Source organism: Fusarium fujikuroi, chromosome FFUJ_chr06 (genome assembly GCF_900079805.1).
Source record: "Fusarium fujikuroi IMI 58289 draft genome, chromosome FFUJ_chr06".
Taxonomy (NCBI): Eukaryota; Fungi; Ascomycota; class Sordariomycetes; order Hypocreales; family Nectriaceae; genus Fusarium; species Fusarium fujikuroi.
This window is the reverse complement of record NC_036627.1, coordinates 1,950,686-1,965,807: the sequence shown is the minus strand read 5'-3', so window position 1 is coordinate 1,965,807 and position 15,122 is coordinate 1,950,686. Positions and strand designations below refer to the sequence as shown.

The 15,122-nt window shown below is 49.9% G+C and overlaps 5 protein-coding genes; 3 read left to right on the top strand and 2 right to left on the bottom strand.

Moving 5' to 3' along the window:
• Nucleotides 1-1,128: 1,128 nt before the first annotated feature.
• FFUJ_05957 (related to long-chain-fatty-acid--CoA ligase) lies at nt 1,129-3,393 on the top strand (the record flags this gene model as incomplete). XM_023579226.1 has 4 exons in its annotated part: nt 1,129-1,571; nt 1,633-2,054; nt 2,107-3,239; nt 3,298-3,393. 4 exons carry the CDS (start codon nt 1,129-1,131, stop codon nt 3,391-3,393), a joined length of 2,094 nt encoding a protein of 697 aa, XP_023432102.1.
• Nucleotides 3,394-4,389: 996 nt separating this feature from the next.
• FFUJ_05956 (related to ubiquitin carboxyl-terminal hydrolase) lies at nt 4,390-7,613 on the bottom strand (the record flags this gene model as incomplete). XM_023579225.1 has 2 exons in its annotated part: nt 4,390-5,289; nt 5,343-7,613. 2 exons carry the CDS (start codon nt 7,611-7,613, stop codon nt 4,390-4,392), a joined length of 3,171 nt encoding a protein of 1,056 aa, XP_023432101.1.
• Nucleotides 7,614-8,621: 1,008 nt separating this feature from the next.
• On the top strand, nt 8,622-11,028 carry FFUJ_05955 (related to vacuolar protein sorting-associated protein; the record flags this gene model as incomplete). XM_023579224.1 has 5 exons in its annotated part: nt 8,622-8,695; nt 8,752-8,884; nt 8,935-9,219; nt 9,275-10,040; nt 10,091-11,028. 5 exons carry the CDS (start codon nt 8,622-8,624, stop codon nt 11,026-11,028), a joined length of 2,196 nt encoding a protein of 731 aa, XP_023432100.1.
• A 767-nt stretch (nt 11,029-11,795) lies between these two features.
• FFUJ_05954 (uncharacterized protein) lies at nt 11,796-12,593 on the top strand (the record flags this gene model as incomplete). XM_023579223.1 has 2 exons in its annotated part: nt 11,796-12,327; nt 12,385-12,593. The coding sequence occupies 2 exons, from the start codon at nt 11,796-11,798 to the stop codon at nt 12,591-12,593; spliced, it is 741 nt and encodes a 246-aa protein (XP_023432099.1).
• Nucleotides 12,594-13,214: 621 nt separating this feature from the next.
• On the bottom strand, nt 13,215-14,298 carry FFUJ_05953 (uncharacterized protein; the record flags this gene model as incomplete). XM_023579222.1 has 3 exons in its annotated part: nt 13,215-13,752; nt 13,801-14,202; nt 14,267-14,298. 3 exons carry the CDS (start codon nt 14,296-14,298, stop codon nt 13,215-13,217), a joined length of 972 nt encoding a protein of 323 aa, XP_023432098.1.
• Between the last annotated feature and the right edge of the window lie 824 nt (nt 14,299-15,122).

The following is a 15,122-nucleotide window of genomic DNA, read 5'->3' as shown; positions in this document are numbered from 1 at the left end:
CGAATATCTCGGTAGGTCTAAAGTTCGACAGCATTATCCACCACCTTTTCTCATGTGAACTGGATTTAATGTGGAAAGTTTATATGGAGAAGTTATGTGACACTTGTCTTTTTATTAGTGGCATCATCCTTTTAACTCCTAAGAGACTTTGAAAGTCTTTTCTCAGTGGCGTAGGAATTAGATCCTGCCAAGGCCTGTTATATTTACGCAATCACCACTTACTTTGATCATTGATGTCTGTGAAGGGCTCAGCTTTTGTTTGGTCTCCATCTTGAACAAGGTATCTTTCAGGTCCCTCCTCGGTCCTGTTCAAGATTCCCTGTCCGAAGAGACTTTAACTCAAGAGTAAGGTAAAGTACCTTATGTATCCAGTCCCGCTGCAAAAAAAACCATTTGTCGTATTCCAGCATTAGCTCCTATCTTTGCAGTCTGCAGGACCCAAAAGGAAGCTCGTTATGGTAAGCCAAGGTAAAGCATAGGTAGAAAAAGAGTGTACCAATCTAAATATTTGTTCAGCCAAGCCTGTGCTTGAATAGATGCTAAGATAACCGCGTCAGATGGACATTGAATCAACCGAGCTTAGGATACTTGGAGGTACTTTGAGCTGCTGAAACCCTGTACAATCTCCACCTCGACCTGGCCCGGGCTTTTGAATGGTACTGTACCATTCAGTGTACCTCCCTGCTGTGCCGTATCTGCGTGTCTCTCCTGCAGCAAGCGCCTCTCCATACGTATTGCTCACTCTAGCTCTCCCGTTGTGTTGTGTTCTGTTGCTCCAATTGCTTAGGTAGGTAAGGTAGGTTAGTATTAAGGCAGCCAAAGTTAGTGTGTGCCAACCAGATGCAGTATCTCCTTCTCCACGCTCGTGCTGCTCTCTCCTACGTCGTCTCCGTCCGTGGCTTCGCTTCCCGTCCCTTCCTCACATTAATTCCACCAGTCTCCCCCTTCATATTTCTTTCCCTTTTTCTCCTCACTCTCAACGATACCCTCACTCTCAACCCCCACTGTCGTCATCGCCGCCCATTCTGTGAAGTTGTCCTCCTTCACCTTGACCATCACCTAAACCATCACCTAAACCTCAACCTTCATCAGCTTCCTCGTCTACTCCGTAGCTACCGCGCATTCAAGATGACTGACTGGACAACGGGCATTATGCCGCTGCACCAGGTGCACAAGCCTCCTTTCACTATCGAGGCTCCTGGCTACGAGAAGGTCCCCGGCGAAACTATTCCTCGACGTCACCCCAAGGCCAAGGACGGCCTCGTCACCTATCCTGCTCCCGATGCCAGGACCGTCTTCCAGGTTGTTGAGCGCAGCGCTCGACTCTACCCCAACCATCATGCTGTCGGTGCCCGCAAGCTCATCAACATGCACACTGAGAAGAAGAAGGTCAAGAAGAACGTCGATGGCGAAATTCAAGAAGTTGAGAAGGAGTGGTCCTACTTCGAGTTGACTGGCTTCGACTACTTGACTTACCAACAGTACCTCGAGCGCGTTTTGCAGATCGGCTCCGGTCTACGGAAGCTGGGCTTGACCAGTGATGACAAGCTTCACATTTTCGGTACCACTAGGTATGTTCAGCATTGACTGGCCCTGTATCCAAGCACTGGTTTCTGACTCCACGGCGTGAAGCATCGGTTGGATCTCTACTTCCCACGCAGCTGCCTCACAGTCCATCTCGATTGTCACCGCCTACGATACGCTTGGTCCCAGTGGTGTCGAGCACTCTCTCGTTCAGACCGAATGTAGCGCTATGTATGTCGATTCGCAACTCCTCAAGACAGCCTCAGAGCCTATCAAGAAGTCTTCCGTCAAAACCGTCATCGTCAACGACCGAACGATCTTCGCCAAGGGTGGGGAGCTTGAGGCCTTCAAGGCCGATCATCCTGATCTGAAGATCATCACTCTCGAGGAACTTCGTCAGCTCGGTGAAGATAATCCCGTCGAGCCGAACCCGGCTAAGCCATCCGACCTTTACTGTATCATGTATACTTCTGGTTCCACTGGTCTGCCCAAGGGTGCCTGCATCACCCACGAAGCTCTTATTGCTGGAGGTGAGCTGATTTGTACCACATTGCTCCCTCATACTAATTCGTTCCTTCTTAGTCACCAGTTTGTACACCTGTGTCGAAGAATGCGTTAGCGATAAGGAATGTATTCTTGCCTACTTACCTCTTGCTCATATTTTCGAAATGGCCCTCGAAAACCTCGTCATGTACATTGGAGGAACTCTTGGATATGGAAACCCGCGAACGCTTTCTGATGCATCAATGAAGAATTGCGCTGGTGATATGCGCGAGTTCAAGCCCACTGTCATGGTTGGCGTCCCCCAAATCTGGGAGACTGTGAGAAAGGGCATCACAGCCAAGCTCGAGGCTGCCAGTCCTCTCCTCAAGAACCTCTTCTGGGGCGCCTACAACTGGAAGGCATTCGCCTCCAAGAACAAGCTGCCTCTGGCGAGCTTGTTTGACAGCATCGTGTTTGGCAAAGTCCGTGAATTGACGGGTGGTCGTATGCGCTTCACTATGAATGGCGCCAGTGGTATTTCCGATGGCACAAAGAACTTCATTTCGTTGGTCGTTGCTCCCATGTTGGCTGGTTATGGCCTCACTGAGACCTGCGCCAATGGCTCTCTGGGCTGCCCACTTGAGTTCTCCCCCGATGCCATTGGTCCTACCCCTTGCGCTTGCGATGTCAAGCTTGTTGCACTTCCCGAGCTGGGCTACTCAACAGAAGCCAAGGTTCCACAAGGTGAGATCTGGATCAAGGGTTTGCCAGTTATGACTAAATACTGGAACAACCCCGAGGAGACAGAAAAGGCCCTGACTCCTGACGGCTGGTTCAAGACTGGCGATATCGGAGAATTCAATGCCCAGGGCCACCTTCGGGTCTTTGACCGCGTCAAGAATCTCGTCAAGATGCAGGGCGGCGAATACATTGCCCTTGAGAAACTCGAGTCTGTGTACCGTGGTGTCCAATCTGTGGCCAACGTTATGGTCCACGCCGATCCCGAGCACTCACGCCCTATTGCCGTCATCATGCCGAACGAGAAAGTCTTGCACGAGAAGGCCAAGGAGCTGGGTGTTGATGAGCACAATCTCCACACTGTCCACACCAACCCCAAGATGGTCAGCTTTGTTCTCAAGGATCTCCAAGGTGCTGCCAAACGTGCTGGTTTGAGCAGTATTGAGATAGTCACTGGCGTTTTGATCACCGACGAAGAGTGGACATCGGATAATGTAAGGACAATCCCAATCGCTGGCTGGCTAGAAGTTTTACTAATTCATTTGCTCCCAGGGACTTCTCACCGCTACTCAGAAGCTGAACCGACGCAAGATCACCGAGCACTTCAAGAAGGACATCGCTGCCACCCTCAAGAGCACTAGCTCGTGATTAACGATTGAATAGGTGAGAAGATTTAATGGTCGAACATCTGGTTTGAAAGTCGAAAGAATGGATACCAAGAGAGAAGATGGAAAGACGTGGTGTATCAACTCTTGATGCGGGTTTATTTTCAGTGCCTGTAATTACTTTCGCGGCGTTGGCTTCATGATATCTTAAGGGAATTTTGAACGACAATGGAACTCGGCTCCGGGCCACTTTATGGCTGCTCACTCGGCCCTACCCTTTTCTTTCGGGGATGAACTGATGTGAGCTGACATGTGATACTGCAAATCGAATTTGGCGTGAGAGAACCATTGGCTGGCGGCCATGGAAAGGTGTTCAAGATGTAGAATATTGTAACTCTTTGCCTGGTCTAGTTTACATCGGTATTAATACCAGCCATCGGCCAGAAGGTACCCAGTAAACAATTAGTGTCTGAGAAACGGGACCAGCTAGCAACATTCTAGCTTGATATATGGCACATTAAAATGGAGTTACGAACGGTGATTCAAGTACATAGATTAGATCATCGATCAATCGGTATATGGATATAATAAGCACTTGCCAGAAAACAGATACCCCTCCTTCGAGTCATGACTCTAGGTCAAGCACATTTACCAAAAAAGAGCACGCTACCTACTCCGTACAATGCCATGATAGCCAGCTAGCGAGATAATATATTCATATAAAAACGACGGGGGACCTGGAACAACAACCCATTTAGACTAGTAGCGTAGTATCGGTATAGATCAAACAAAGCTGTGCTGGAAAAGAAGACAGGACCTCCCGGAAGTTGAAAAATTCATAGCAATTCGCGAGAATCGGGCTGATATGGGGGAAAGGGTGGAAGGCAGGTAAGACAATGGCGAATTCGACCATGTTCATGATCAATAAGTGTTCCAGATTTCCTCTATAAAGAAAGGAACGAGGAGCCATGAGGATATATCCAACTCTCAAACCCGGCAAGAATTGTTGGGTATAAGTAAGTGATACGATGATAAAGCCTTATCGCGTGCCCTTGCGATGAAAGAAGACCAGATATGGTACGCGGTCGCGGCCAGACTTGAACACCTCCTCCTGGACATCATCGCGGTCTCCGCTGCCAATGCGAACTTTTGTCACGCGCGAATCGTTGCAGCAGAACCAAGCGTAAGGGTCATGAGACGTAGAGTCCCGTACATACGCCAAGTAATGCCCATTATCAGTACGACTGCCTGTATGAACAATAACAGCATAAGCTTCGTAGCGGAATGGCCCTGTGAATGCAGGGTCCATGGGATCAAATCCAGATGAAGACTCGCGAGAGCCAGGGGGGAGGAAGTAGCGTGTAAAGTCAGTGTCATTGAAATCCCACGTGATGGGTGCCGTTGATTTGCGTAAATCCGAGGAATCATGTTGGTAGTGGAAGCGCCGGAAGACGACGCAGAGCAAGGACGGAAAGCGGGCAAAGGAGAGACTCTGTTGAGCCCGAGTAGGATGGCGGCAATGATCACAATGGAAGTCGTTAATGATGTTGCCTGATGTATACTGGTCGAGAACCTGCTCGAGCGTCATGCCACGCCCCATTCCCACTGTGACAGGGACAACATCAATAGGGTTGAACTGATAAGTACGGGTGCGGCATTCGAAGCACTCGACAGTCGATAGCTCAAGACCGCGCCAGTAGCGGTCGACAATAGAACGATTGTATTCGAGGTGATTTTGCCAGTACTGGACAGCAGCCTTCACAAGAGACTGGTGCTTAGTATCGGGCTGGGCAGCAGTGCCCTTTCGATCTCGGCGTGTGTTAGTCTCGTCGTGCAGGTGAGTGAGCACGAAAGACATGAACTCCTGGGCATCTTGCTGCTGGCTCCCGCCAAACTGCTCGATGCTTCGGCTTTGGGTACAAACGTGATGTGAGTAATTCTATAGTTCTGTTAGCTCGGCTCTTCTTGTCTGTGAGTTTGTGATTAGCTTACCATGAGCGTCTGGGCCATCATGACCTGAAATTTGCCTGAACTCATCCAGTGGAACAGGTTTGAGATAATACGAATCATGAGCTGTGGCTGCTCAATCTTCTCGTCATCTTTCATTGGCGCCTTGTACTTGCTGACCCATTCCGAGTTCGCCAGTTCTCTTCCAAACTCAGGTGAAGCGAGCAAGCTCTGCAGTGTGCTGTTGGCGTAGCACCAGTTGTTGGGATTGTTGAGCCCAGTGTAGAATTTGGCCGAATCACCTGTGGATTGCTGCTCCACGGCCTTCATAGTTGGTGCTCTTGAAGGACGAGGCGGCACGACTGCGTTATTGTTGCCATAAAGCTCGTTCTCGTCCCTCCCTTCGGTAAGGCCGCTGTAGCTTCGTCGCGGTAAAGCAGGGGCTGGTCTTGTAGGTGGTGAGGGCAAGTCTGTGTAGAGGTCGACCTTGTGAGATAGCCCATAAACAGGGCGATTCCGGGGCTTCTCTTCCGGAGAAGTCATAGACTCTTGTTCCAAAGACACTGGTGGGAATCTCCGAAGGAAGTCTTCCGTAGTACGAGTGAAGTTGGGTGATGATGCTGTCTGCATATCGTCGTCGTTTTTGAGTGTCTCTTGCCACACCTTGACTTCGTCAGGCTTGAGAGGCTTGGCGATATATTTTGACCTCCGTCGCTCGATAGCTGATAACCGGCTTCGATTGCGCTCCAAGTGCACTGTTCTATTCGTTGTTGAAGTAGTCGAGCCCAGAGATGCCGGCCCCATCAAGTCAACCCAAGCATCGAGACCTCCCTTGAGAATCTTGGGTGTGTTTTTGAGCTCCTTCATAAAATTCAAGTGAACTAAAGCTCGATGGAGTGATATAATTACCAAGTCGTCAGAGTTCCGTGGGTGTTCGGGGATTTCTTCAGAGTCTTGATCATAGAAGACCACTAGATCATAGGCATGGCGTTGTTCGAAAAGCGATTGTTCCTGGTTAGGGGAGAGAATCAAGCTCTCAGAAATCTCATCCGCAGAGAGGTTATCCCTGAGCAGGATGCTAGGCTCAATACAAATTGTTGACGACGACATAATGTGGCCTTCGTTAAAGTCGTCCCTCATGCGAATGTCTATTATCAAAATACTCCCCTTAGCTTTCATAGCTTGGTATAGTTCCTCCGGGGAAATGGCATCGCCTTCTGGAACCCTTACAGAGCCATTGAGATTGCTCGGGGGGACCGGAGGAATGGAGTTGTTCGAATAGCTTTGCGTAGGAACAAAATAGTCTGTTTGTGACTGTGATGAGCCCGTGGGAGTTCCGGGTATCGAAACGGCGGACGCTGTGCGGTACATGCTACGAGGTGTGCTTGAAGGCGGTCTTGTTACTTCTCCTGAGATGCTCCCACGAGCAGGGCTGTAGATAGCATCTGGCATCTTGGGTAGAGTAGGCACACTGGTGTCAATACCAACCTTGGGCGGCCGGGGTGGGGGCATCTCTCTAGGACCCATCGGCTTTGGGAGCGTTATCTGATGTGTCTTGATGCGTGGATCTTGACCTGGTGAAGGTTGCGGGCCTCTCAGGTTGGCAAACCTGGCAGCGAGATCTTGGACGCCATTAATGGATGCTCTTTGAGCCCCGGGCTTGATGGCGTTCCCGTGGAGAGATTGAGGTTTCGGTTGAATTGCTGGTTTTGCTCGAGCAGGAGAACCATTCATGCCATGCCCATCAGATCGATGCCTTGAGGGTGACATGGGCCCTTCGACGGTCGATTTTGATGGTGTATGTGGCCGACTTCCTCCTTGTGACGAGCTCGGTCGAACAGCCCGTGGTTGCACACCAGATCGCTTGTTATCCGCAATAATGTCGGCCTTGATCTTGGCATACACATGGTCCTGCTGGCTGATCTTGGCGAGTAGATTGTTATGAGCCTTTACAAAATCGCCGTGACTCGTTTTGAGATCATGATATTCGGGATGGTTGGTGATGAATTGTACGGCGATTATGGATGCCCGTATATATTCGTTCAGAGCGATGGCCGGTCTGCGAAACTCCCGAGCGATCTCGGCTTGCTTAAATGATGCCTCGGCCGATTCCAGAAGTTTTCGAGCAGACACGTTCCGGTCGAGGTTCCGCGCAGCAAGAACATCGTCAATGTGAGGAATTGGAGGCTTCGAAGGAGATTCGCCTCCTCGACTGCCGCCTGGTATCGGGCCATGGTTGAATGCGCCGGGGCTGCCCAAGGAGTGTGAGCCTGCGGTGGCCACACTGCTTGCGCGCGAATGCCTTAGGGAGGCCATGATGCCTTGCTCGGTGCTCCAAAGTCGTTATACAGAAAGGTCTCGGTCAGTAGATTCGATTTTGAGGATCGAAGGTAAATTATAGTGTTCAAGTTGCGAAAATAGGGTTTGGCGGCGAAAGGTTGCAATGAATTATCTGTGACAACAACGACAGAGCCGAAGAGTGGCGGAGTATGGAAATATAAGGGTCAACAGCACCTCGACCGAGTACAGATGGCATCAATATGCAGCATCTTAAAGGATCGCGCGAGGAAACATCACAAACAAAGGCTCCTCCCGAACAAGAACCATGGGATGCCGAACGAGAGGGGTTGTACTGTCGGGAGAATGAACTTGGTATAAAGGATGGTTGTTCATGGGTGACTTGACTGCCATGAGGTGAGGTGTTAGTAGTCGCGGGGAATAGTGTAGGTACATATGAGAGCATCTGGAGTACTTGATAGGACGCCTGATCAGCCGCAAGAAGTAAGTACTATTTAACCCTCTTTCGTACCGAAGCTCAGGGACTTTACCTCTCTATTCGAGGTCGCTCATGCACCTGAGCCACGTGCGCCACAGAATACGTCGTCATTCTCCCACAGAACAAGAGCTTAGCTTGACCGCGTAGTTCCAGCGCTGACGACAGTCCAGGCGTTCTACAGTGGGGTTTTAGGCTGCCTTGAAGTGCACTGCTGTGGAATCAATGCTCCTCTCAGCCAATCACAGCTCTCACAACCTTACTTAATGAGGCACCTTTCTGCGTCAGATCCTCAATCGCCGTGCCCAGACAGAGGCTGGGGTTAACGAGAGCCTAGCCCAGAGCATAGGAGCTTCGCAGGCACACACTGAACCTCCATCAGACATTAACATCAACATCAACATCAACAGCAGCAACTGCTTCATCGAGCATCTTGACCTTCTGCGTCGCTGTTTCAGACACCTCGATACCAATACCTCTTGTTCAGATTCACTTGGTCAACTGAGCGCAATACCCCTCCTCTTTGCTGATCGCTGTAGCCAAAAGCCAAGATGATGAGTTGGTGGTCGTCCTCCGCCAATACGGCCCTGGACGAACAGATCGAGAAGGCCACAAGCAGTAGCCTGTATGTCGCCAGACAGCCAGTTACGCCCTGGCAACCCCAGCTAACCATGGTTTTAGAGAAGATATTGCCCTTAACCTCGAAATTTCCGATGTCATCAGATCCAAGACGGTTGCGCCGAAAGAGGCAATGCGCTCCCTCAAGAAGCGCATCGGCAACAAGAACCCCAATACACAGTTGAGCGCTTTAAACGTATGAATCCCATCGATTTAAGAACAATTACCAAAGCTGACTCCTTTCAGCTTACCGATACTTGCGTTAAAAATGGCGGTTCACATTTCCTTGCTGAAGTCGCATCGCGAGAGTTTATGGATAACCTTGTTTCGCTACTTCAGGCTGTAGGAGGCGGTGCTGTCAATGCTGACGTGAAATCCAAAATCCTTGAGCTTATACAATCTTGGGCGGGTGCTACTGAAGGTCGTTACGAGCTTTCGTACATCGGTGAGGTTTATCGGACCCTACAACGCGATGGATACCAGTTCCCTCCCAAGATATCCGTGGCCAGCAGCATGATTGACAGTAGCGCTGTGAGTACTACTCTTGTCATAGTCACGCAATGGGGAAAACTAACGATGTTATCAGCCTCCGGAATGGACCGACTCCGACGTATGCATGAGATGTCGAACACCATTTACCTTTACCAACCGAAAGCATCATTGCCGAAACTGCGGCAACTGTTTTGACCAGCAGTGCTCGGCCAAAGTTGTCGCTCTCCCGCACCTGGGGATCATGACGCCCGTGCGAGTCGATGATGGCTGTTATGCGAAGCTTACCAACAAGGGACATAAGATTCCCAACCCATCGCTCGATCGATCGCCGACATATCCCCATAAGACACGAAGCACATCAGCCATGCAGCCTCGGAACGCTCGAGTTGACGATGGATTTGACGAAGATCTGAAGAAGGCATTGGCAATGAGCCTGGAGGAGGTTAAGACCCATTCTCACGGCTATGCTGGACCGGCTCAGACTTCTTATGCAGCCAACGGTGACGCTTCGTCGGCTAAACAAGCAGAGGAGGACGATGCTGACCTCAAGGCCGCCATCGCTGCCTCTCTGGCTGATATGGAAGAGCAGAAGAAGAGACACGCCGCGGCACTCAAGGAACAGACGTCCAGTTCTATGGACGCTTCTGCTACCACCAACTTTGTTCTTCCCAAGAACGATTATGAATTGACTCCTGTGGAGGCAGAGAACATCAACCTGTTCTCAACACTGGTGGACCGGCTTCAGACTCAGCCGCCAGGAACCATTCTACGAGAGCCACAGATCCAGGAACTCTATGATAGCATCGGTACATTACGGCCCAAGCTGGCAAGAACTTACGGAGAGACTATGAGCAAGCATGGTGAGTATACCTTCTCTGCTGAAGGAATTGAGATGCTAACCCAATTTCAGATACACTTCTTGATCTTCATGCGAAACTCTCCACAGTTGTTCGATATTATGATCGTATGCTAGAGGATCGACTTTCCAAAGCCTACAGCCAACAGAATCTTGGGGGATATAACTTGCCGCCGCCACGCCAGGCTGCTGGGCCGTACCCTTCCATTCCTTCCCAGATGCCCAGCAACCCGACTGGTGCAGAGAGCTTTTATACAGGTCAACAACGAGCCAGTTACCAGGCGCCTCAACACCAGCACTACCAACAGCCACCACCGCATGCAACACCCCAGCCTCAATATCCTTCTTACGGATCCGCGCCGGAAGCGCAGCCCAGCCAATACCCTCATCATCATCAGGTGCAACGGGCCGATAGTTGGCAAAACAGAGCGCCCTCGGCACCTCAAGATCCGTACCAGCAGCAGCAACAACCGCCGCAACAACCCAACGATCCCAACCTGCAAACACAAAACTCACAACAGCCCCAGGTTCCAACTGCCAGTGACCCCAATTCTTCATACTATCTTACACCCCATCAGCCTCAGCAGACCCCTCTGGGACCATCTGCACCTGATGCTAATCAGTCACCATACCCTAACTTGCAGCAGCCTTCCCAATATCCTGGAGGATCAGTATCTACTCCCTCACAGCCAACTCCTAGCCAAACGCCCGCCCAGATTGCGCAACCAGTCCAGCCTGTGCAGTCTCCTCATATGCAGCATGCCCAGCCGCCTCAACCGTCTCAGCCTCAACCGCCCCAACCAACCCAGCAAGCACCTCCCCCACAGCAGCAAGCGTACTGGCAGCCATCTATGCCCCAGTCACACCAACAACCACCTGTCGCACCGCAGAACTGGGCATACGGTGGTTACACACAAGATTCATTCCCTTCAGTACCACAACAGGAGCCTGTCAAGCAACCCGTGAAGGAGGAGGCTCTCATTGAGTTCTAGATTTGGAGATAGTCGGCATCATTGATCTTGCCTATGTGTTATATCTGGTGTTTGACTATTATAATGAGTCAAACTGGCGTTTACCGGGTTGTCAGTTTTAGAAGACCAGAATGGATATACTCTTGGGCGCGTGAACGGGCATAGTCATATGTGCTGGTAGTTAAGATACTGAAACTGTGATACATATACCTGCTTTGGCGCAACATGCACATAGACTCGTGAAATAGAATCTGTGGTGAGGGAGAATGGGGCCCTTGAGATGGTTTCATTGTTTGCGTAGACGTGACTAAAGCGATTATGTCCACAGTCGTCTTCTGACTACTCTCTTTCTTGATGAATCAAAAGTTTGCTGGAATCATCTGCTATTGTAGTCAACAAGCCGAGTCGGAGTATACAACTAAGGTAATCGAGGCGAGCCAATATCAAGCATTCCGTGGCGGCGGTGCAAGCTACTGCAGGTCGGAGACCAATCGGGGTTCAACGGCCGTGCACACCACGCAATATGAATGGTGGGCTCCGCTGACGAAGCCGGACCCGGAGACCATGACACGGGCTTTGGCGGGGCTGCCACGGGCTGAGTCATAGCTTCTTACAAACATGTTTTTATTTCCTTGTCTTGTTTTCGTACGAATCATTGTTCTGGCTCTTAAATAGAACCATCTTCTTCTTCAGTTCTATATTAGACATCATCATTATCACTATCCCATCCTAGATATATCATACATCACTTACTCGAAATCTCGCTCAATCTTCATATCAGCATCATAATGGCTCCAACTATCCACCTCGTTCGCCACGCTCAAGGCTTCCACAACCTCTCGATCGAGAATGAGCAGATGCAAGATCCAGATTTGACTCCCCTTGGCGAGGAGCAATGCGCTGCACTCCGCAAGGAGTTTCCTCACCATGACAAGCTTACAAAGCTTTTTGCCTCACCTATGCGCCGTACGGTGTATACCTGCCTCCACGCCTTTGGAACTGATGAGCTCAAGCCCATCGTCACATTTCCAGTGTTTCAGGAGGTCTCCGCCAATCCCTGCGATACTGGTTCGCCTGTAGCCAAGGCCCAGGCTGAGTTTGAGGGAATCGCCGACTACTCCAACGTAGAGGAGTCGTGGACTGATAAAGGTCCTGACAGTGAGTATGAGCCTACGCTAGAGAAGCTGACGGCGCGTGGCCTCAAGGCCAGAAAAATGTTGAGAGATCGTGTTAGTGGCGACGAGCACATTGTTGTCGTCTCCCACGGAGGATTCTTGCATTTCTTGACAGATGACTGGTACGGTGTGCCTGAAGGAAGAGGTGAGCAGTAGCCCCTGAGAATCCATGATTTATTCGCTCTCTGACCAGCACCTCAAGCTACCGGTTGGTCAAACTGTGAATATCGGTCATATCAGTTTGTCGACCCTTCCGGCAAAGATGATGATGCTGCACTCCTCGAGACTGAAGAGAGCTGGCTGCGACGCCAAGGAAACGCAAAGCCTCCTACTCTGACAGAGCTTAGACAGGTCAAATCTGCTGCGCAGAAACAAATGGCCCCTTACCTGAATCTCATCATGCCAAACTAGATGTTCGAAGGCTCTGTCACGACTGGCTGGCGTAGCGCATGAAGGGATTTCCTTTCATAACGCATCGCCCATCGTCAGCTAGGCTGAAACCCAACCAAGTATAGGTAACCTTGTTTCACGGAAGACGAATTTCTGGTTTCTGCATGTCTAAAAATGCCAGTAGAGAGTTCCTGGCTGCGTCAGGGTATATTGAATGTTTTCGGTGTCTGTACCCTTTCATAGAGGATCGCTATGGCAATCTTACATATACGAATAGATAAGACTTTAGAACATTAATTAAATTTAGTTTCATGGTGAATCATTCGTTTTATAGTAACGGGACGCGATGTTGTTGTCTACATTCCACAAAATCGAAAACTATCTCCGTCAAAGCAAACTCCATCATATCCCACTCTATTTCCCATATGAACTCCCTGGTTCGTCCAGATCATGTCTCCCAAGCACATCCATAGCCCCCTGAATTTCCTTCCATGTTGTGGGACGGATCTCCAGCACTGATATGCCCCAACCGATCTCTGACCTTGGGTCCGATCGCAACTTACACCGACAAAAACACTTCATACGTGATGCTTGCGCCTTCAGTAACTCCTGAGCCGCACAGTCTAGTGGACTCCCGACCTCCTAGGCCAGAAGTGCCCCGTTTATATAAGGCGGGCTATTTTTGAGTAGGCTCTGAAATCGAAAATACTGTTTCTTGTAGAAGTTCTCGCGACTTGAGTAGATGACTCGAGCGAAGAGCTCAAAGGTAATGTCAGGTTGGTTTCGGAACATTTGAGTCTTCGCATCTACAAGCTCTTGGAGATCGAAGAACGTTTTGAAGGGTTTCAGCAAAACGTTTCCTGTAAATATTGCTGAGCTCTGGCTATTTGTGGGTGCTGATGATCGAGATTGCGAAAAGATGGATGTTTTTCGTCTAGCAATCGGTGATTCATGTTCGGGGGCTTTGCTCCCGTTCCCAGTTGTGAAACCGACTGTCGATTCAGGTTTTGTCTTATTGCGGGTATGTTCTTGGACATTACTCCAGTCTATACCTTCATCTAAAGGTGCATATCCGATGTTGCCCTCTGGTATATCGGCTGTTGGACGCGGTGAAGAGTGTTGTAATAGCGGGTCATACTCATCCGCTGACCTCGAGTTACCGCTCCATGTACGTAGAACGCTCGATGGCGGTTGTTGAGGCTCTTCCTAGGTTTCTTCCTCCAGGAACTCCGCCAAGGCGTCCTGGTCCGATTGTTTTAGAGCAAATTCATCACTGTCGACTAAAAGCGGTGACGTTCCTGACTTGTCGATAGAATTGGGTCCGGTGAGGCTCTCAAAGACTTGATCGAACTCTGGATCATCGTAAGGGTCGTCATAAGGGTCTTGGGATTCTCGCGGAGAGGGGTCCAACGAGGTGTATGAAGAAGCGATTGTGTCGCCGTTGGTCGATTGAGGATTATCAACAAGGGTAGAACTAGACCCTGGGGTTTGGGCAACGTCACTGTAGGTGAGCTGCTGAGATGATTTGTCGATGGAAATGCGTTGACGTTTGATGTTACCCACGTTAGAGCCCTGGGTCTGGGATATGTGACGTTTCAATGACTGGTCGAGCTGGTCCGGAGGATTGGACCTGATCGACATATGTAAGAACTAGGAATGAAATCATAAAGCCGGGACGATCGCATTTAACTCACATCGATATTTGACGATTGTCGTTTGGTTGCATATTGACTGGAGTCAGTCCCGCCTTTGGAAAAAAGCGTGTAACGTCATTGGGTTCATGAGCCATAGCGTTGTGTCATAGCCATGTCCAGGAGTGGATTTGCTGAAATGTGGATGCTCTCAGAGGTCAGCGGCTCTAAGAGTGACGTGAATAAGTGACGTTTATTCCCACGCTGAAATAAGGGTCTAGAGCCACTGAAATTTCCAGAATCTCGATGCACTTGCGATCTTCCAATACGTGCATCGACGAAGTTTTGATCATGATCAGCCACTTCCTGTGCGGCTCAGAGCACGCACTTGCCTCATCTGTGACGTGTAACGCCACTGTTTTCAAAACCGGTTTAATCCCAAGGGCGATTATGTCCGGAGGAAGGAGTGAAGGAGGAGAAGAACGGAAGCAGCAAATTGCGGAACCCTTCGAAAGGCCAGTAAAAATTGGAAAGCAAGGGCAGTGAAGAAAATGCAGTCGCTCATGACATGTTGCATGCATTTTTGAGACCCAAATGTGTCTCGACTCCTTAGAGCAATCCCGGGCCTGTCGCTTATCCATTCTAGGAAAGACTGCAGCCTTTTCTGCACAGCACATTGGCCCAAAATTTGTAACCAGGATTAAATCTCTGGTAACGATGTGCCGTCAGGAACAACGCCAGCTCATGAAATTGGCTTTTCCGACTTCAGATAGATAAAACGTCCCCCAATATTGAAGAATTTGGGTAGCCATAACTAAAAAAGAAACCTTTGGGGGTGGGAGCAGTACCAATTGGGGGCGGGTACAGAAAGTCCACCAACCAGGGGGGGAGTCAACTGAACGTCACTGAATTGAGCGCA